Genomic DNA, 21748 nt, shown 5'->3' on the forward strand with positions numbered 1-21748 from the left:
TTAATGAACGGAAAATCTGAACGATTCCCTTGATAATGTACCGTACTACCAGATGGGCTGCATTGAGTTTTGCATATCCAACAGGGAGAGCAGGGGTCGGCAACCTGCAGCTCCGGAGGCCCATGTGGCTCTTTCATCCCTCTGCTGCGGCTCCCTGATGCTCAAAATATATGTCACAACCGCCAATGTGCCACACCTGCCCAGCCCAAGATTTATTTTAGCTTTTCGAGCCCCCGGTAGGTCAACCATGGACAAATCCAAGAAAAGAAACATTTCAGAAGAAAACAGGACATTTAATGCATACATGGCTTAGCAGTAAATAGTAACAAGAGTTGGAAGGGAGCTTGGAGGTCATCTAGTCCAACCCCCTACTCATGCAGGAGACCTGAACTGCTGACTTTTCTGATCAACAAGCAACAACAAAAAGTTGAATGACGCAAGGCTTTCCCACACTAAACCACGCAGCCTTTGCTGAAAAACATCTGGATGGAGATGAAAGAGAAAAAAACCCATTTTGGAACGGATACGGAAGGTTGATTTGAGCAAAAAAAAAATCATTTCAAGAAGGGGATGAAGTCTGCAAATTCGACTACTTAGGATAGTTTTGTGAGCTGTTCAATGATTTCATAAACGCAACACACTCTAGGTTTTTTTATACGTAGCATAAAGGTTAAAAAAACGATAGAGGCAGTTATCGTTTTAGATGGTTTTATAGCTCTCGGCGGGTTTTTTTCCCCGTGGGAAAAAACGGGTTCAAATGGCTCTTTTGAGTGTTTAAGGTTGCCGACCCCCTGAGCTAGAGAGAGAGATGAGAAAAATGCCCTTGAAGAGGATGGATCGTCACTTTTGGATTCGAATTTGGATTTGAAAAAGGAGATTTGCTGGAAGAGAATTAAAATAAACAATTTTTTAAAAAAAGAATCCCCCAGAATCTACTTTTGTCTCTCAGGGAAGAACTCAGATTGGCAGGTAAAGGTTCCCCTTGCATATCTGTGCTAGTCGTTCCCGACTCTAGGGGGCGGTGCTCATCTCCGTTTCAAAGCTGAAGAGCCAGCGCTGTCCGAAGACGTCTCCGTGGTCATGACTAAATGGCAAAGTCACAGGGAACGCTGTTCCCTTCCCACCAATCCCTATTTTTCTACTTGCATTTTTACGTCCTTTCCAACTGCTAGGTTGGCAGAAGCCGGGACAAGTCACGGGAGCTCACTCCGTTACGGGGCGCTGGGGATTCGAACCGCTGACCTTTCGGATCCACAAGCTCAGCGTCTTAGCCAGTGGTAGGTTGCAAATATTTTTACTACTGGTTCGGGCTTGCTCCCACGCGCATGCAACGCTTCTGCTCTTAGCCACTGAGCTACCAGGTCCCTAGATTGGCAGGTAGACTCCTCCTGAATAAGGAGGTTCTGCTTCTCGGGGGAGGGGGAGCATCAGCTGGTGTTAAGAGGTAGGGCAGGCGCTGGTTTTCAGGAGGCGGCTGGGAGGGTTCACCTTGAACCCTGCTCACCTGGGGAAGGGAAAACGCTTCCCCTTCTTCCTCGCTCTTTTACATATGCAAATAGGTGCTGGTTTATCCTGGCTCCTATCTGCTTTTCCCCACCGTCCTTCTACCCGTAATCGGTGCTTTACCCATCTCGGTTTACAAGACCTGCCCTTTCTGTCATTGTCATCCAGGGGAAGGTGGTTGATACCTCCGGGGTGGAAAGCCGCAGCTGCAAGCCACCTGAGCCGCCACCCGCTGCAGGCAGTTGATGAAAACAATCTTTTTAGTATGATTTATCGCTTGCAAGCGGGGACATGCCTTGGTGGCGGGCCGGCGAGCAGCAGGATCTGCACGAAGGCGCCCTTTGCGATGGCAGAGTAGGGGAGAAGGCGTGGGGCTGTTCAGCCTGTTCCCTGCGTTCTTTACACGCATGCCCACAAGACTTGGCACAGCTTCGGTCTCCTCTCCCAGAGGCGTTTGGGGTACGTGAAGGTAGGAGGACCCGTAACGGCAGGAGGGGCGCTGGGTGGCTTCGTCCCGCAGAAATCTTCCTCATTTCAGCCAATGCATCCCCCTGTAGCCAGGGGAGCTTTTCAGCCTTAAAAGCCAACCTTGCACGGTGGGGATTTAAGAGTTCCTGGTGGTTCTTGCAGCTCCTTGGCTCGTAAGAGTGCTGAGCTTGTCGATCAGAAAAGATCGGCAGTTCGGCGGTTCGAATCCCTAGCGCCGCGTAACGGAGCGAGCTCCCGTGACTTGTCCCAGCTTCCACCAACCTAGCAGTTCGAAAACACGTAAAAAATGCAAGTAGAAAAATAGGAACCACCTTTGGTGGGAAGGGAACAGCGTTCCGTGCGCCTTCGGCGTTGAGTCATGCCAGCCACATGACCCCACAGAGACGTCTTCAGACAGCGCTGGCTCTTCGGCTTTGAAACGGAGATGAGCACCGCCCGCTAGAGTCGGCAACGACTAGCACATAAGTGCGAGGGGAACCTTTACCTTTATTCCTTGACTTACAACCGTTCATTTACGACGACACTGAAAAAAGTGAAGTCACGACTGTTTTTCACACTTAAGGACCATTGGAGCCTCCCTGCGATCAAACTTCAGACGCTTGGCAACCGGTTCCTATTTCTGTCCTGGGGTCGCGCGATCCCCTTTTACGACCTTCCTACGAGGCAACGTCCTTGGGAAAGCTGGGTTCCCTTAACAACCAGGTTGCTAACATGACCCAACCGCAGCGATTTGCTTAACAGCAGCGGCATGAGAGGTCGTAAAACAGGGCAAGGCTCACTGAACCAATGTCTCACTTGACAAGCGAAATGCTGGTCGTACGTCGAGGACTTCTACTGTATTAGTTCTGTAGTTCTCCCCCCTGGCCCTAAATGACGCTCCTCCCTCTTTTCTCTTGTCTCTGCATTCCCCTTGCAAGATTAAGTGTGTGTGTGTGTGTGTGTGTGTGTGATAGATCTATCCCTTTTGAGCTGTGAGCTCTCTCCCCCACCCCCCCAATCTAGAGAAAGAACTGTTGTCACCCCTTATTTTTAACCATCTGCATCTCCTCCCGCCTGCCCAGATCACAGTCCTTTTTAACGCCTCCTTCGGTTCTGCTTGGTTCTGAAATAGAGGTGTTAAAATTGTAGGTGATTAAATTGTGTAACAAGCCCATGGCTCCTCTGACACACGCCTTGTGAGTCCTTCCCTCCTTCCTTTTCTGTCTTCGCACAATTCATACAACCTTTTCTGTCTTCGCACAATTCATACACCTCTTTCTGGTGTTGATTGATCCTTCCTTCTCTTCTTTCTTCCTTCCTCCCTCCCTGTCCTTCCTCCTTTCCCTTCTTCCCTCTCCTTCCTTCCTTCTCTTCCTTCTTCTCTTCCTAATTTCTTCCTTCCTCCCTCCTTCCTCCTTTCCCTTCTTCCCTCACTTTCCTTCCTCTCTTCCACCTTCCTCCCTCCTTTCTTCCCTTCCTTCTTTCCCTTCCTTCTCTTCCTCCTTCCTTCCTCCCTTCCTGTCCTTCCTCCTTTCCCTTCTTCCCTCTCCTTCCTTCCTTCCTTCCTCCTTCCTTCCCTGCCTTCCTTCTTTCCCTTCCTTCCTGCCTTCCTTCTTCTCTTCCGCCTTCCCTCCCTCCTTGTCCTTCCTCCTTTCCCTTCTTCCCTCTTCTTCTCTTCCTTCTTCTCTTCCTAATTTCTTCCTTCTTCCTTCCTTCCTTCCTCTTCTTCCTTCTTTCCTTCCTTCCCTTCCTCCCTCCCTTTTTCTTTCTTTCTTTCATTCTTTTTAAAATTCTTGGCAGGCCTTCTGCGGTTTGACGGCTGACAAGTTTGGGTTTTGGTCCCCCGCCCCCCTTTTTTAAAAGATGCGTTATGTGTTAAGTTTTGCCAGGGACGTAAGGCGAGTCACTAAAAATGGAAAACCTTTTCGTCACACCTCTGAGCGTCGCCCACGGCTCCTTGGTTTCCTTAGGCGTGTGTCGGTGTCGACTGTCCTGGGCACCTTCTGAAATTCATCTTTTAACCATCTTTTGGATGCCATTCTGGTTTTTTTTTTCCCCCTTTCCATTTGGGAGAATTTCTTCGTTGGAAGAGCTACTTCTGTTTCTCCTTGGAAAGAGTGACACAGGCAGTCCTCGACTTAACAACCAAAAATATGAGACAGTTGTTAAGTGATTTTGGCCCCGTTTTACCACCTTTCTTGTTACGGTTGTGCTACCAGGCGCCTGATTTTGGGCTGACATGACTCTCCTAATAGATCTTGTTAGGATTTTTGTGCAGAGGAAATCCTTTTCTGGTTAATACATTTTTAATGAGGCATATTTATTTGCATTGCTAACGAGAATGTCCCAATCCTAAATTCTTCCGCAACGCATAATTACCATTGGAATTTGAACGAATTATCCCGATGATTCATTTTTAATGACTGGGCAGGTGGAAAAACCACCTGAAACCCAAATGTGATGACCAAATCGATTCCTTAGCCAGCGCAAGGAGCAGAATAAAGCGGGAAATTTTGGCAGAATCCAGATTTGGATTCCCCCCTTAATAGTAAATAATGATAATGTTTAATTTATATAAATTATATTTATATATTTTATATATTTTTCACACCTACAACCGTTGCAACATGCCCATCGACACAAGATCAACATTCAGGGGCTTGGCTGATATTTACGACGGTGGAAGGGTTACGTGATCCGCTTTTGCGAACTTCGGACAAGCGAATTCTCACGCAGACACGCTTGTCCATTTCTCCCGCGGCCTGGATTCAAACAGGGCGTGGCCCGGGCAGTGTTGTGTAGCCCCCGGGGTTGTGGACGCCTCCTTTACCCCCTCCCTGCGAGGTGCTTTTTGCAAAACTGGTTCTCCAGCTTTTAGGGTCACGATGGTGGGGGGTGGGGGGGCAGCCAAGAGTGACATTTTAATTCTTGAAACGTTTTCTGCCCTCGGGGAGCTCAAGTCGTTTGGCTGAATCGGGTGGCCTGCGGACTTTCCTGCATTGTCCACCTGAACGTCCATCTCTCTGGGCAGAGATCCCGCTGGAAATTTCCACCCAACGTTCTCCGCTCCGTCAGCGATGAGTTTGCCCTGATTGCCCGCGAGGCTGCCGGGATCTTAATGTGGGCTACCAGTTTTGACTCTCGCTTCCTTTCCTTTGAAAATAATAAAAGAGTTTTTAAGCCTTACCTGGCAACGCATGACAGGTTGTCCTCGAGTTACGACTGGAATGGATCCCAGAGTTCCCGTCGTAAGCCGAGGCACCCATGTGACAACCTTTTTTGGTGGTTCTCGTTAAGCAAATGTCATGGCCATGAAGCAAATGGATGAATCCCTATAGGCGTTTTTGCTAGACATTGGCTAAAAAGGCACGAAACCGGAAGTCTGCAGTATTGCAGGCTGAATCTACCCATCTGTACTAATAGGGAGTGGGGTTTGCGAAGGAAAAGAGAGGAGGAGGAGGAGGAGGAGGAGGAGGAGGAGGAGGAGGAGGAGGAGGAGGAGGAGGAGGAGGAGGAGGAGGAGGAGAACAAGGACTGTGAGGTCCTTGGTGCTTTCTGATTTAGTTATTTTCTTGCAGACATTTCATGACCCAACTAGGTAACATCATCAGTGCTACCAGGGGAGGAGGAGGATTGTGGGGTCCTTGGTGCTCTCTGAGCTTGGTTGATTTGTTGCAGATGTTTCATGACCCAACTAGGTAACATCATCAGTGTTAGAAGAGAGAGGGTTTGCTCTCATTTCTTTGAAGTTCAACATTTATAGAAAAAAAATATCTGTTGTTACACCAGTCATGAGTGGGGCCTTCAGGGTGATAACAATAACAAGAGTTGGAAGGGACCTTGGAGGTCTTCTAGTCCAACCCCTGCTCAGGCAGGAGTTTCTATACCATTCCGGACAAGTGGCTGTCCAATACCTTCTTAAAAACCACCTTCCTTTAGATATTGATATGGAATATGGAATTTATCAGAACCTGTGGAAAGACAGAGGCCATTCCTTGGCGATAGGCCAAGCTGTGAGTTGGGGGCTCTGCCCAGCGTGACAAAACCAGCATAGCAACAGACACCCAATTCTAAAGAAACCAGCCGGTTGAGTAGGCGGGATGCTAAAAAGGTTCTTCCCACGCCGTGTGTGGTTAGGAAGGCGTCTCTCTCTCTCTCTCTCTCTCTCTCTCTCTCTCTCTCTCTCTCTCTCTCTCTCTAGGCGGGGAAAAGAATCTCTAAAAATAAGAAAGAGAAACTTGATTGGGAGTTGTTATTTGCAAGCCTCGCTCGGTCTGTGCGGTTTCTGGTGGATAGAGAGTTCTCCCCTAAGACTATTAAAAGCCAGAGGCTGTAACTAAAAATAAATTCAGGGGAGGGGTATGGATTTTGGGGAGAAAAGGAGCACTTGGAAACCAAAACACTTATTCGAAAATATTTTTGTTTTCTTAGCATTTGACTCCGCTTAACCTTAGAATCAGTCCAGTTTTGCTCCCGTTGCTTCTAGTTGGGACAGAGAACAAAAACCTATTAGAAAATGTTTGTTTTCCTAGTACTGAATAGAGTAGAGTAGAGTAGAATATAGAATAGAATAGGATAGAATAGGAGTAGAATAGAATAGGAGTAGAATGGAATAGGAGTAGAATGGAATAGGATAGAATAGGAATAGGAATAGGAGTAGAATAGAATAGAATAGGAGTAGAATGGAATAGGAATAGGATAGGATAGAATAGAATAGAATAGGAATAGGAATAAGAATAGAATAGAATAGAATAGAATAGAATAGAATAGAATTCTTTATTGGCCAAGTGTGATTGGACACCCAAGGAATTTGTCTTTGGTGCAAATGCTCTCAGTTTACGTAAAGAAAAAATAAAATAGAATACATTCATCAAGAATCTTAAGATACAGCACTTAGTGATTGCCATAGGTTACTAATAAGCAATCAAATCATACTAGGAAACAAATAAAACAATATAAACTGTAAAGATACAAGCAACATGGTTATGCTCATAAGTGGGAAGAGATAAGTACTAGGAAGGATGAGAAGAATAATAGTAATGCAGTCTTAGTAGATAATTTGACAGTGTTGTGGGAATTAGTTGTTTAGCAGAGTGATGGCATTCGGGAATAAACTCTCCTTGTGTCTAGTTGTCTTGGTGTGCAGTGCCCTACAGCCTCGTCTTGAGGGTAGGAGAGTTGAAACCATTTATGTCCAGGATGTGAGGGGTGTGTAGATGTTTTCACAGCCCTCTTTTTGACTCGTGCAGTGTGCAGGTCCTCAAGGGAAAGCAGGTTGGTAGTCATTGTTTTTTCTGTGGTTCTGATTCTCCTCTGAAGTCTGTGTCTGTCTTGTTGGGTTGCAGAGTCAAATCAGACAGTGATGGAGGTGCCGATGACAGACTCAATCATTCCTCTGTAATACTTGACTACTTGACTGAGTTTGACCTTAAAGGCACATTTAATTTGCTCCTTCAGCTTCTGGTTTGGTCAGAGAACAAGGGTTCGGGCACTCTTAAGGGTGGGTGTTTTCCAGCAGGCTGTCAAATAGGAGAAAGAGCTTTTCTGAGGATATACAGAGTGCTTCCAAGTTCATCCCAAAGGAGTTAGAACTGGAAAGATCTATGGGCCAATTACTAAAAAACAAATGAAATCAAGAACCAATTGGGCCTTCGCTGCTCTTCTACAAGCCCAGGAACCGGACTCCCTCCCCTTCAGCTCCTTCAGATGTAATCATGAGGACTAGCGCCAGATTCCAACCTGCCAGCTTTAAACGGCTGCCGGACGTTCCCCAACTCTTCCATGATTCTAGAGAGAGAGAGACTCAGGCGTTTCGTCCAAAGATTGGGACGGGGGGTCCCGTGTGTCCCCCTTGAAATCGGGAGCGCGCAGGCTGCGCTTTCCTTGCTCCGCTCCTGCCTGCCCGGGGCAGCGAGCGTTGCCTCGGCGCTTCGGCCCCGGCAACGCAGGGGTCTCCCCGCTCCGGTGTCGGGAGAAGCGCGTCTCCAGGGTATTCCTGCGGGAGACGTTCGGGCAGCAGCAGGAGGAGGAAGGAACAGAAGAAGGAAGGGTGAGAAATGGGAAAGGGGGAGGTTAAGGAGATGCAGAAAGATAGGCGAAGGAAAAGGAGAGGAAGGGAGAAGGAAGGAGAAAGAGAAAGGGAAGGCGATAGAGAGGAGGAGGAAGCGGGAAGGAGAGAAGAAGGCGGGGAGAAAAGGAAAACAGGAGAAAGAGAAGGATTGAGAAGTCGAAGATAAAGAGAAGGAAAAAGAAAACAAAAGGAGGAGGAGGAAAGAAAAGGAGAAAAGGAAGGACATAGAGAGGAGGAGGGAAAGAGGAAGCAGAAAAAAAGGGGAAGGAGATAGAGGAGAAGAGAGGAAAAAATAGAGGAAGAGGAGGAGAAAGAAAGGAGGAGGAGGAGGAGAAAGGGAAGGAGATAGGAGGGAAGGAAGAGAAAAGGGGGAAGGAGGTGGAAAAGGGTAGAAAAAAGATAGAGGAAGAGGAGAAGGAGAAAGAATAAGGGGAGGGGAGAAGGAAGGAGAAGGTGAAAAGGGAAGCAGCTAGAGGAGGAGGAGGAGGAGGAGGAGGGAAAAAACAGGAATAGCAAAGGGGGAAGGGGAAAGAAATGGAGGAGAAAGAAGAAGAGAGGAAAAGGAGGGGGAGGAGGGGGAAAGGGAGGAGTAGGAAAGAGGAAGGAGAAAGAGGAAGAGAGAAAGAGGAAGAAGAGGAGGAGGAAGAGAAGGGAAAAAGACAGGCGTAGCAAAGGGGGAAAGGGAGAAGGAGATAGAGAAGGAGAAAGAAGAAGAGAGGAAAAGGAGGAAGAGGAGGAGGAGGAGGGCACCGGACGGCGCAACCGCCCCGATTCTCCCTGGGATTCAGGTGAGCCCCACCCTCGCTTCTCCCTTCCACTCCCTCCTTCTCGTCGCGCTCACAAGGCAGCCGGCCAGCCCAGCGCCGGAGCCAGCATGCCGGCCAGACGGACGGAGCCGCTTCTCAGCCTTACCCGGCGGGGCTCCTAGGGATCATCAAGCCCTTGAGACCTGCGCTGGGATCAACCCGCCCCATCGACTATGTAAGCCTGGGGACTTTAACCCTGGGGGGGGGGGGTTCTACTCTCTTCCTCTAGGAAAGCCCCCCCCTCCCAAAGCCCAAACCAGGGCTTTCCTTTCCTTGGTTTTTTTTTTGGGGGGGGGTCTTCAGCCTGGAGACCCTTCATGGGTAGGTGGTGGGGTTTGGAAGGGAAAATGCCGATCTGCTTAGAGTTATTTGGGACTTGGGGATGTCAGAGACATGACGCCTCCTTGATCTGGAGAGGGTCTCTCAAGAAGCCCCCCACCCCCTTCCAAATTAGAAAGACAGCCAGCCGGGAGGCTTCAAAGTTAAGAGCAAAGGATCTGGAACCTACTGGAGCTTCCGGACCCCTCCCAGATCAGAAAAAAATTCAATCAAAGCCAATAAATACGTTGCTGTATTTATAGGATGTAAGGTGCATTGAAGGGTTAATGTACACAGATTAGTATGGCTACCCCCACCCCCCACCCTGGATGCTCGTGGGGCCCGAGGCCAAGGACCCGTCAGGCCCAGGCTTTAAGACAGCCCCGCTTCAAGAGGGAGAGAAGGAAGTTGGTGGAGGTAAGGAACCCTCCAGGAAAAATGGAAGATACAGGTGAAACTCAAAAAATTAGAATATCATGCAAAAGTTCATTTATTTCAATAATGCAACTTAAAAGGTGAAGCTAGTATATGAGATAAGACTCATTGCATGCAAAGCAAGATAGCTCAAGCCGTCATTTGTCATAATTGTGATGATTATGGCGTACAGCTCACAAAACCCCCAAATCCACCATCTCAGAAAATTAGAATATTACATGCAATCAATAAAACCAGGATTGTACATAGAACAATATCAGACCCCTGAAAAGTATAAGCATGCATATGTACTCAGTACTTGGTTTGGGCCCCTTTTGCAGCAATTGTTGCCTCAATGCGGTGTGGCACGGAAGCTATCAGCCTGTGGCACTGCTGAGGTGTTATGGAAGACCAGGATGCTTCAATAGCAGCCTTCAGCTCTTCTGCATTGTTCGGTCTCATGTCTCTCATCTTTCTCTTGGCAATGCCCCATAGATTCTCTATGGGGTTCAGGTCAGGTGAGTTTGCTCGCCAATCAAGCACAGTAATCCCACGGACATTGAACCAGGTTTTGGTGCTTTTGGCAGTGTGGGCAGTTGGAAAATGAAATCAGCATCCCCATAAATCTCGTTTGCAGAAGGAAGCATGAAGTACTCCAAAATCTCCTGGTAGACAGCTGCGTTGATCCTGCTGTTAATGAAGCACAGTGGTCCAAAGTCCTCTTTTCTGATGAGAGCAACTTTTGCATCTCATTTGGAAACCAAGGACCCAGAGTAAGGAGGAAGAATGGAGAGGCCAATCAAGCACAGGAATCCCACGGTCATTGAACCAGTTTTTGGTGCTTTTGGCAAAAGTTGCTCTCATCAGAAAAGAGGACTTCGGACCACGGAGCAACAGGACTCCGAGAAAGATGAGAGACATGAGACCGAACAATGCAGAAGAGCTGAAGGCTGCTATTGAAGCATCCTGGTCTTCCATAACACCTCAGCAGTGCCACAGGCTGATAGCTTCCATGCCACGCCGCATTGAGGCAGTAATTGCTGCAAAAGGGGCCCAAACCAAGTACTGAGTACATATGCATGCTTATACTTTTCAGAGGTGCAATATTGTTCTATGTACAATCCTTGTTTTATTGATTGCATGTAATATTCTAATTTTTTGAGATGGTGGATTTGGGGTTTTCATGAGCCATAACAAATTATGACGAATCACGGCTTGAACTATCTTGCTTTGTATGTATGAATTTTATCTCATATATAAGTTTCACCTTTTAAGTTGCATTACTGAAATAAATGAACTTTTGCACGATATTCTAATTTTTTGAGTTTCACCTGTATGTCAGGCTCCGAAGATGCCTCTCCTTCTCACGTTCATTCGAGGAGTCCAAGGAGGTAGAGGAGGACGTGGAGATGAATGGAAAGGGAAGGGGAGAGATGAAGGGAGAGGGGGAAGTGGAGTAGAGGGGAACGGAGGAAAGGAGAGGAGGAGAGAAAGGTCAAAGGAAGAGGAAAAGAAAAGAGAAGAAAGAAGAGGGAAATAGAGAGGGGAAAGGAGAGAAGGAAATGGACTAGGAGAGAGGGAAGGAGAGGGAAGAGGAGAAGAGGGGAAGGAGAAGAGGAAAAGGGAGGAGAAGAAATGAGAGGAAAGGAGAGAGAGGAAAGGAGATAAATATAGAGAATGTTATGGTACAATCATGAAAATAATGTCTATAACTATGATGTATAACAACATCTATTTAAAAGAGATTATCAATCTATGATTAAGAGAATATTGATTATAATCAGGGTGTATAAAATATGTATACTTAAAAAGGACCGGATACACTGCCGCTGCAAAACTGGAAATGTGGTGTATTATAAAGAAAAATATACAATTAAAATATTTATATATATAAAAAAAGGGAATGTGGAGAGCCGTCTTGGGCGTCTTAGGAGGGCGATGAAGATTGCCAAGTCTTCCTCTCAAGTGAGCAAGTGAGGAGTCATCACCCTTGGCACTGGAAGGAGGAGGAGACTCCGTGGGAGGGAAATGAAACCACAAACCACCGGCTTTGAAGTGGCATTTTTGAAGCCCGTTTAATGCACGTTTTATAACTTGTAAGAGTCTCAGAGTCACCTGTGTAAGGGAGATGGGTGGAATAAAAAATTGATAAACAAATAAAAGGCAGGCAAAGCAGAATATTTGTAGATCAGGGTTGAACGGTGTGGTCCTTGGTGCTCTCTGAGTATGGTGGTTTTCTTGCAGACGTTTCATGACCCAGCTAGGTAACTTCATCAGTGTTAGTAAGGAGTGGGGTATGTGGAGAGGAGGAGGACTGTGAGGTCTTTAGTGCTCTCTGAGGTTAATGGCTTCCGTGCAGACATTTCATTACTAAACTAGGTAACTACATCAGTGCTAGAAGGCAGTGGGGTTTGTGGGGGGAGGAGGAGGAGGAGGAGGAGGAGGAGGAGGAGGAGGAGGAGGAGGAGGAGGAGGAGGAGGAGGAGGAGGAGGAGGAGGAAGATTATAGGGTCCTTGATGTTCTCTGAGCTTGGTCATTTTCTTGCAGATGTTTCTTTACCAAACTAGGTACCATCATCAGTCCTTGTTGTTCTCTGAGCTTGGTCTTGTTCCCCTCCCTTTCTTCTTTCTTTCTTTCTTTCTTTCTTTCTTTCTTTCTTTCTTTCTTTCTTTCTTTCTTTCTTCCTTTCTTTTTCTTCCTTCCTTCCTTCTTTCTTCCTTCTTTCCTTCTTCCCTCATTCTCTCTCCCTCCCTCCCTTCCCTCTGTTCTTGTTCTCCTTCCTCCCTTCCTTCCATCCATCCAAAGTGCAACAGATTCATTTACAGAAAGATTCACTTAGTAAACGTGTTGCTAATGATGCGTGCAGGGAATTCACTTAATATTGATGGCCAGAAAGGTTGTAAAATGGGAGGAAAGTCCCATAACAAACGTTTCACTTAGCACCCCACATGTTGGCCTCCATTTGGGTCGTAAGTCGAGGACTTGCAGCTGTATTGGCCCAGAACGGGGAAAGAGACTAATGGACTCGGGCTTGTTGTTTTCGTGGGAGATGGATTTCGTTCCCCTGCCAAGGAACAGAAAAACAGAAGAGGGCCAAATCCCAGAGCCCATCAGGCTGGGAAATGGCTCCGGAAAAAGCACTTAGCAACCAGAAGCCTCTTCCCGCTGCCACTTTCCTCTCTCAATTAAGCCAGGAGGCACCTGTGCCTTTTTCCCTTTCCTGGATCTCGCTCTCCGAAAAGAATTAGAGTTGGCTTTTTCAGAAGATGCTTTGGGCCAAGCCAGGGAGGGGAGAGGCGGAGAGGCCGTGGGGTGGATTGGGGGTTTGGGAGGAGCGTGAGGGTCGATCCAGGAATTGGGGTTTGGAGTCACTTTGGTGGCTGGGATGGGTTTGGCCAGCGTGAATTGCTTGGGGGTTATAGGTAGCCCTCCATGGAGAACCACTTGTTTAGTGACTGATTGATGTTACAAGGGCAGGGAAAAAAGACTTGTGACCTTCCTTCCTCCCTGCCTCTGTTCTTCTTTCTTTTCTTTTCCTTTCCTTCTTCTCTATCTCCTTTCCTTTCCTTCTTCTCCTTCTTCTCTGTCTCCTTTCCTTTCCCCCTGCCTCTGTTCTTGTTCTTCTCCCTCCTTCCCTCCCTCTGTTTTCTTCTTCCTTCCTTCCTTCCTTCTCTCCCTCCATCCTTCCTGACCTTCCCTTCCTCCCTACCTCTGTTCTTGTTTTCCCTCCTTCCTTCTTTCCTTCCTTCCTCTCCCTCTTTCCGTCCCGACCTTCCCTTCCTTCCTCCCTATCTTTGTTCTTGTTTTCCTTCCTTCCTTCTTCCCTCCCTCCATTTTCTTCTTCCTTCCTCTCCCTCCTTCCTTCCCGACCTCCCCTTCCTTCCTCCCTACCACTGTTCTTGTTTTCCTTCCTTCCTTCCTTCCTTCCTTCCTTCCTTCCTTCCTTCCTTCCTTCCTTCCTTCCTTCTTTCCTCTTCCTCCTTCCTTCCCGACCTTCCCTTCCTTCCTCCCTACCTCTGTTCTTGTTTTCCTTATTTCCTTCTTCCCTCCTTCCATTTTCTTCTTCCTTCCTTCTTTCCTCTTCCTCCTTCCTTCCCGACCTTCCCTTCCTTCCTCCCTACCTCTATTCTTGTTTTCCTTCTTTCCTTCCTTCTTCCCTCCCTCCGTATTCTTCCTTCCTTCCTTCTTCCCTCCCTCCCTCCCCTCATCCATCCACCCACCCACCCAAAATCCAGCAGACTCATTTACAGAAAGATCGGACGGCTTCTGGCTGTTCTGCAGACAGTTCCAAAGTCCTTTTCGGCTTGACCTGCTGTTTTATTTATGTCCAGGAAAGATATGAGCCGGCCATAAACTTCCCCCACTGGCACATTCCTTTCCTTAAAAAGCTCTCCTGATAGGATGTTTTTTTCCTCTTTACGCCTGTCAGATTCCTCTGGGCTCACCTCCCACCATTCTGGCACCCATGCCTTCAGATACCAGCACTTCGAATTGGCTGCCCAGGCTGCCCGTTGGCATCTGAGGCTGACTCGGTCCCAGCAGCCTCTGGAGGGAATTTTCAGATAAACTGGGGTGGTTCTTATTTTTGGAGAAAATGCATAGCTCTTTGGGGCGGGGGGGGGGGGGTGAGGAGATACAGATAATCCTTGATTTACAACTGTAATTGAGCCCATAATTGTGGTCATAAATTGTGTCAGTGGTGAAGAGTGTTATTACATCACCGTGCATAATTTTATTTTATTTTTTGTGGCAGTTGTTAAAAGAACACCAAAGTCATTAAGCCAGGGGTGTCCAAACTTGGCAACTTTAAGACTTGTGGATTTTAACTCCCAGAATTCCCCAGCTGGGGAATTCTGGGAGTTGAAATCCACAAGTCTTAAAGTTGCCAAGTTTGGACACCCCTGCATTAAGCAAATCCATTGTCCACCATACGCTTTATTTGCCAGAAATTGGTAATTAACCCCCATTTCCAGCAAGGAAAAAAAACACCTTGCAAATTGTGGTCTAAATACAAGCCGATTACCAAAGACACAGCATGCAATCCCCTAGTTTTGCCCCCTGAAAAGAATAACACAGCTGGAAGGGACCTTGTAGGTCATCTAGTCCAACCCCACTCAAGCAGGAGACCTGACACCATTTTTGACAGATGGCAGTCCAGTTTCAGTCCAGTTTCTTCTTGAAAGCCTCCAGCAATGAAGCTCCCACAACTTCTGATGGCAACTTCTGTTCCATGAGTGTTCTCACGCTCAGAAAATTCCTCCTTATTTCCAGGTTGAATCTCTCCTTGGTCAGTTCCATTATTCTTTTTCTGGCCTTCAGGTGCTTTGGAAAATAACTTGACCCCATTCCTCTCTACGGCAGCCCCTCAAATATTGGAAGACTGCTATCCTGTCTCCCCTGGTCTTTCTCTTCCCTAGACTAGCCATGCCCAGTTCCTGCAACCGTTCATCGTATGTTTTAGCCTCCAGGCCTTTGATCGTCTTAGATAAGTTCAGATTAACAGAGTTGGAAGGGACCTTGAAGATCATCTAGTCCAAAGCAGGAGACCCTACACCATTTCTGACAGATGGCAGTCCAGTCTCTTCTTGAAAGCTTCCAGGGATGAAGCTCCCACAATTTCTGAAGGCAACTTCTGTTCCAAGGGTTGATTGCTCTCACAGTCAGGAAATTTCTCCTCATTTCTAGGTTGAATCTCTCCTGGATCAGTTTCCATTGGACATGTGGGGATGGATGCCCAATCATTCCTGGCCATCAAAATGTAGAATCCGACTTCTAAATACAGGTAGTTTTTGAGCCCCAAACTTCCTTTTGCTAAGCAAGGTTCACTGAGTTTTGCTCCATTTACAAATCACTGCAGTTATTTAAGTGAATCATGAGGTCATTCGGTGAATCTGGCTTCCCCATTTGACTTTGCTTTTCAGAAGCCAGTTGGGAAGATTGTAAACGGTGATCACACGACCTCCCAGACTCTACAACCATCAGAAGTACCTGCCAGTTGCCAAGCATCTGAATTTTGATCACACGACTCTGGGGATGCTATAACAGTCAAATCTCAGCCACTGGAATTGGGGTGGACTTCAACTCCCAGAATTCCCCAGCCATCTTCTCCAGCTGCTGACATTTGAGTCTGGTGGAGGAATTCTGGGAGTTGGAGTCCACACTTTTTCTAGTTGCTGAGATGGAGGCTGGCTGGGGGATTCTGGGAGTTGGAGTCCACCCCTCTTCCAGGTGCTGAGATGGAGGCTGGCTGGGGGATTCTGGGAGTTGGAGTCCACCCCTCTTCCAGGTGCTGAGATGGAGGCTGGCTGGGGGATTCTGGGAGTTGGAGTCCACCCCTCTTCCAGGTGCTGAGATGGAGGCTGGCTGGGGGATTCTGGGAGTTGGAGTCCACCCCTCTTCCAGGTGCTGAGATAGAGGCTGGCTGGGGGATTCTGGGAGTTGGAGTCCACCCCTCTTCCAGGTGCTGAGATGGAGGCTGGCTGGGGGAGTCTGGGAGTTGGAGTCCACCCCTCTTCCAGGTGCTGAGATGGAGGCTGGCTGGGGGATTCTGGGAGTTGGAGTCCACCCCTCTTCCAGGTGCTGAGATGGAGGCTGGCTGGGGGATTCTGGGAGTTGGAGTCCACCCCTCTTCCAGGTGCTGAGATGGAGGCTGGCTGGGGGATTCTGGGAGTTGGAGTCCACCCCTCTTCCAGCTGCTGACATTTGAGTCTGGTGGAGGAATTCTGGGAGTTGGAGTCCACACTTTTTCTAGTTGCTGAGATAGAGGCTGGCTGGGGGATTCTGGGAGTTGGAGTCCACCCCTCTTCCAGGTGCTGAGATGGAGGCTGGCTGGGGGATTCTGGGAGTTGGAGTCCACCCCTCTTCCAGGTGCTGAGATGGAGGCTGGCTGGGGGAGTCTGGGAGTTGGAGTCCACCCCTCTTCCAGGTGCTGAGATGGAGGCTGCCTGGGGGAGTCTGGGAGTTGGAGTCCACCCCCCTTCCAGGTGCTGAGATGGAGGCTGGCTGGGGGAGTCTGGGAGTTGGAGTCCACCCGCCAGTCGCTGAGATTGACAAGCACCTCTGTAAAAGTGAAGGAAGATCATAAGCCTAGTGGCAGTTTCACTTAGCAGCTGCTTCGCTTAATGGCCACGTTGTTGGTCCCAATTATGGTCGTTGAAAGAGGACTACTTGGAATATATTTCTTGCTTAGCTGAGAGAGCCAAGTGGTGGGTTTCCGGCTGAAAGCTGCAGGGCTGCTGAATGAAGAAACCAACTTTTCTGGTTATGTTTGTCTAACTGGGTCTGTGCGTGGGAATCAAAAGAAACCGGCAATTACATCTCCCATGCTGGCTTCTGGTGAGACTTTCCCCCACATTTGAGAAAAGGAAGAAACCTTACTGGGGAAAAAAAAAGCAATTTTAGGAAAACTCTTCCTGTACAGCTAGTCCTCGACTTACGACCACAGTCGAGTCCAACATTTACGTTGCTAAGTGAGACATTTGTTAAGTGACTTTTGCCCCCTTTTTACGGCCTTTCTTGTGAGCATTCGTTAACAGAATCCCTGCAGCCGTTAAATCCGTAACACCGTTGTTAAGCAAGTCTGGCTTCCCCATTGATTTTGCTGGTCCGAATTCCTCCAGGGCGCGACAAACTGTCACAAACGCGAGTCACTTGTCAAGCATCCAAACATGAATCAGAGGAAACAGGCGGACCCTGCAGCGGTCATTAAGTTTGAAAAACGGTCATCAGATGCTTTTTTCGGTGCCGCGGTAACCTCGAAGGTCACTAAAATGAACCGTTGCAGGATGGGGACTACCTGTCTTTCAAAATTGCTCTTTCAAATCAGGGGTGGTATTTCGCACTGGTTCGGGCGACCCCGTTAGTGGCGGTGGCACGAGGCTCCGTCCACCTACCCAGGCGTCATCAAGCTAACAAACTGAAGTCTGTGCCAGTCACCTTGGCCCATTGGCACGGGTAGGAGGCCGTTCACCTTGGAATTGGCAACAGGAAACTTTAACAACATAATCGCAGTTGTTGAGGAGGGTGGAATTCCAGTTAATTGTTTTCTCGGGAACAGGTTCTCTCTCGCTTTTGCAAAACCGTCTGGCCTAAACTGAATCGCTGGATGCTGAGGGCCACTACAGTGGGGGAGAAATTTTGATCGACTTTGGAGAAGAGCTGATCTTGTCCAAAAAAGGGAGGGGGGAGAGAAAGCTGCAATTTGAAACAGATGTTTGCATTATGAATATTCTTCACTTCTTAAGCCAGGTTTCTTGCTTACGTAACCCTTACGTAGCAAAGAAACTTGGCTTAAAGAGCCATTAGCATATTCTTCCTGTTATGACATCCTGCGTTTAATGACTACCTTTGAGGTGGAGAGAAGCAGCAAGAAGGCGTAATGCAGGGGTGTCCAAACTTGGGAACTTTAAGACTTGTGGACTTCAACACCCAGAATTCCCCAGTCAGCCATGCTGGGAGTTGAAGTCCACAAGTCTTAAAGTTCCCAAGTTTGGACACCCCTGGCGTAATTTATTTATTTGTTTATTTTCAATATTTCTAGACCGCCCCCTCTCCCCGAAGGGACTCGGGGTGGTGTACAGGTGTGTCATTAAAACGAATACAAAGGACGAATATCCCATACCCTTAAAAACGAATTAAACCTCATACAACTGTACAGAAAGTAAAAATTAAAAATTAAATTAAAAAACAACTAAAAGTATACCCCTAGAAAATTTTAAATGGGATCGCAGTTTCCTTGCAAGCTCTTTAATCTTCTCTAAAAACCACTTTTATGGGCTAAGCAGCAGCGTTAGAGAAAAGAAGGACTAGGGGTGATGAACAATGGATGGAAACTAATCAAGGAGAGAAGCAACCTAGAACTAAGGAGAAACTTCCTAACAGGGAGGACAGCTAACCAGTGGAACAGAAGTTGCCGCCAGGAATTGTGGGCGCTTCATCGCTGGAAGTTTTTTAAGAGGAGACTTACAGGGGATGCTGCAAAGGTCGTAACTGAGAAAGATGGTCATAAGTCCCTTTTTTTCCAGTGCAGTTGTAACTTTGAACGGTCCAGTAAGTGAACTGTTGTAAGTTGAGGACTACCTGTATTAACTCTGGTTTACTGTTGATCTGGGGTTAACCTCGACTAAGAACAGTTCACTGTTGGTCTAGGGAACACGGTGGCTCAGTGGCTAAGACGCTGAGCTTGTCGATCAGAAAGATCGGCAGTGCAGCGGTTCGAATCCCTAGCCCTGCATAATGGAGTGAGCTCCCGTGACTTGTCCCAGTTTCTGCCAACCTAGCAGTTCGAAAGCACGTGAAAAATGCAAGTAGAAAAATAGGGACCACCTTTGGTGGGAAGGGAACAGCGTTCCGTGCGCCTTTGACATTTAGTCATGCCGGCCACATGACCACGGAGACGTCTTCGGATAGCGCTGGCTCTTCGGCTTTGAAACGGAGATGAGCACCACCCCCTAGAGTCGGGAATGACCAGCACATAGTGTGCAAGGGGAACCTTTACCTTTACTGTTGATCTGTTTGTGTGAACCCAATTTGTAATCGTCAACACAAATTTCATGATCTGTCTTTCTTCTCTCTTTGCATGTCGGCTGCTTGTTCTCCACTCCCAGGAGGAGAAAAATGAATATTTCCCGCTGCCTCTCGATCGCCACAGCGTTGCTAACCCTGGTGGCCCTCAAGGCCTACATCGAATGGACGGCCGAGCAGGAGGAACAATTCCCTGCGCCCCACACCGCTCGGGAGCAAACCATCTCCATCACCCCCATCGAGCCCTTCGAGGAAATCTCTCCGGCTTTTGTCTTCCATCATTTTAACGCCTCCTTGCAACAATTCCGCCACAGCATCCCAAGGGCCAAAGCTTATTGGAACGCTAAACAACACAAACATTTCCGGGCCTTGGAAGAAGGTTCAGCGGGCAACGCTTCCTGGAATAAATGCCCCAGTGCCGACCTGGAGGAGCTGGCCACCAATATCAAACATTTCAACTCGTATCCGGAGCTTTATAAGAATTTCATTCTCTACGGGGACTGCAGGAATTACTCCCTCCTGATCAACGAACCCCGCAAATGTGCCGAGACCAAGAATGGCGCCTTCTTGCTCTTGGCTATCAAATCCGTGCCTGGCAATTTTGCTGCCCGCCAAGCCGTGAGGGACACTTGGGGGCAAGAAGGAGAACCCGGTGGTCTGGCCATCCGGACCGTCTTCTTGCTGGGCACGGCCGAGGGGCAGTTGGGACCCCACTTGCAACCCCTGGTCCATTTCGAGAGTCAGAGTTTTAGGGACATTTTGATGTGGGATTTTGAGGACACATTCTTCAACCTGACGCTGAAGGACTCCCTCTTCCTGCGCTGGACGCTGGACTATTGTCGGGACGTCCGTTTCATCCTCAAGGGGGACGACGACGTGTTCATCAACACCCCGAAAGTCTTGGGGTACCTAAGCTCGGTGGATGCCAACGAGCCCCTCTACACGGGGCAGGTGATGTCCAACGCCTCGCCTTTCCGGGTTCATAAAAGTAAATACTATGTGCCGGAATCATTTTACGTGGGTCCGTATCCAGCTTATGCAGGAGGCGGGGGCTACATCTTCTCCGGACCCCTGGCCCGCTTGCTCCTCCTCATTTCTTGGCATGTGGCCTTCTACCCCATCGACGACGTTTACACGGGGCTTTGCTTCCAAGCTCTGGGCATCCCCCCTCAGCCCCACGCCGGCTTCATGACCTTCGATATCGCCGAGAAGGACCGCGAAGACCCCTGCGTGCACAGCCAGCTGCTCTTGGTCCATCGGCGCAGCCCCCAGCAGACCCTCCGTCTCTGGAAGAAAATCACAGATCCGAATCTCCGATGCGGACCTGAGGTGTCGAAACCCCAAGCAGAAAAGCCACCGGGATTCTAACCAAACGGGGGAATGGATCAGGTGAAGCTATTGCGTCCTCTGGGCTGCAACGGGGAGATGCTCAGGCCCAAATCCCATTGGAGTATTTCAGGGGAGGGGGACATCCCAACTTTTAGTGCACTTTTGAAGGACAGGAGTTGGGGATGGGCACCCCCTTAGTGTCTGGTGGCTGCGATGTTCTGAAATTCCTATTTGCCTTTTTGGAGATATCCCGGTGGAAGGCAGAGCCGTACCAACAGTCCAAGAAGCGCCGTTTACAGATCTAAGAACCGTCCTTATTTTTCCCAGCAGGCTGGTCGGAAAAGGGCCACAACATTTGCCTGGCCCTAGCTGAGAATGCCAGGGCTTCAAGCTTGCTTCCTCCCCCCCCCCAAACCCAATGGCCTCCCAATTGGCCTGCAATTGCTGGATTTCTCAAAGGAACCTTCCTCCACATCTGGAGGCAACGCAAGAGGAAGAGAAATTCCTGGCTAGCTGGCCCAACCTGCCTAGATTGCAGAGAGGGGAAGTATTGTCCACAAGTGTTTTGTTTTATTTTTCCTTTAGGCCCCCGAATCTTTGAGGGCCAATCCCCCCCTCCCCCACAGCTGGATAAACCAAGAAACCGAGGAACGAAGCCGAGCCTCACTGACCATGGTGTGTTTCAACATGGGCGGAAGTGGAAATAAGGCCCTCTAGAAGGGATGGTCGCTGTGGTGAGAATGCAGCATTGCAGGCTAACTCTGCCGACTGCCAGCAGTTCGATCCTGACCGGCTCAAGGTTGGACTCAAGCCTTCTGAGGTCGGTCAAATGAGGACCCAGATTGTTGGGGGGGCAAGATGCTTTTGGGGGGGATGTCATTTGGATCCTAGGGTAGCTTTGATGCCCGATAGGCTCTGTCCCACCTTCGCAGGGGTGTCCAAACTTGGGAACTTTACGACTTGTGGACTTCAATTCTGGGAGTTGAAGTCCACAAGTCTTAAAGTTCCCAAGTTTGGACACCCCTGCCTTAAGGCTTTTGACTCATGGGCTGTTTCTGTAGCTCATCCCTAGCAGAATTCCTGGTTCATGCACTTTAGATGCCCAGACCCACATTATCTCTCCACCTGTCAAAAGAGTTTCATGTAATATTCGGGGTCTGCAAGGCTACGAAGCTGAGCTGTGAAAGAAGAATCTGTACATTGGTTGGAAAACTTCGGCCCCTCTCAAAAGCAGCAGAGAAATGTACTTGCTTTGACAGGTCCATCAGCAGACACTTCCACTTGTCCAGGCCTTATATTCCAAGCCCCTGGAAGTAT

General features: G+C 48.4%; 2 protein-coding genes across 7 annotated transcripts in view; both read left to right on the forward strand.

Annotated features, from left to right (window-relative positions):
• The window catches only part of PRSS16 (serine protease 16), a 93011-nt gene that overhangs the window by 32550 nt on the left and 38713 nt on the right, over positions 1 to 21748 (forward strand). The window lies entirely within an intron of this gene.
• On the forward strand, positions 1220 to 21266 carry B3GNT8 (UDP-GlcNAc:betaGal beta-1,3-N-acetylglucosaminyltransferase 8). 6 transcript variants are annotated; one of them, XM_081962564.1, is made up of 2 exons: positions 1220 to 1277; positions 19186 to 21266. In XM_081962564.1, exon 2 carries the CDS (start codon positions 19196 to 19198, stop codon positions 20468 to 20470), a length of 1275 nt encoding a protein of 424 aa, XP_081818690.1. In that variant the 5' UTR covers positions 1220 to 1277; positions 19186 to 19195; the 3' UTR covers positions 20471 to 21266. The 6 variants fall into 6 exon arrangements, with proteins under 6 accessions (XP_081818690.1, XP_081818688.1, XP_081818687.1 ...); XM_081962562.1 differs by lacking the exon at positions 1220 to 1277 and adding an exon at positions 1693 to 1962 and having other exon boundaries at positions 19186 to 21265; XM_081962561.1 differs by lacking the exon at positions 1220 to 1277 and adding an exon at positions 1693 to 1972 and having other exon boundaries at positions 19186 to 21264.

The sequence above is a fragment of the Natrix helvetica genome, assembly GCF_964273705.1.
Source record: "Natrix helvetica genome assembly, chromosome: 9".
NCBI lineage: Eukaryota > Metazoa > Chordata > Lepidosauria > Squamata > Natricidae > Natrix > Natrix helvetica.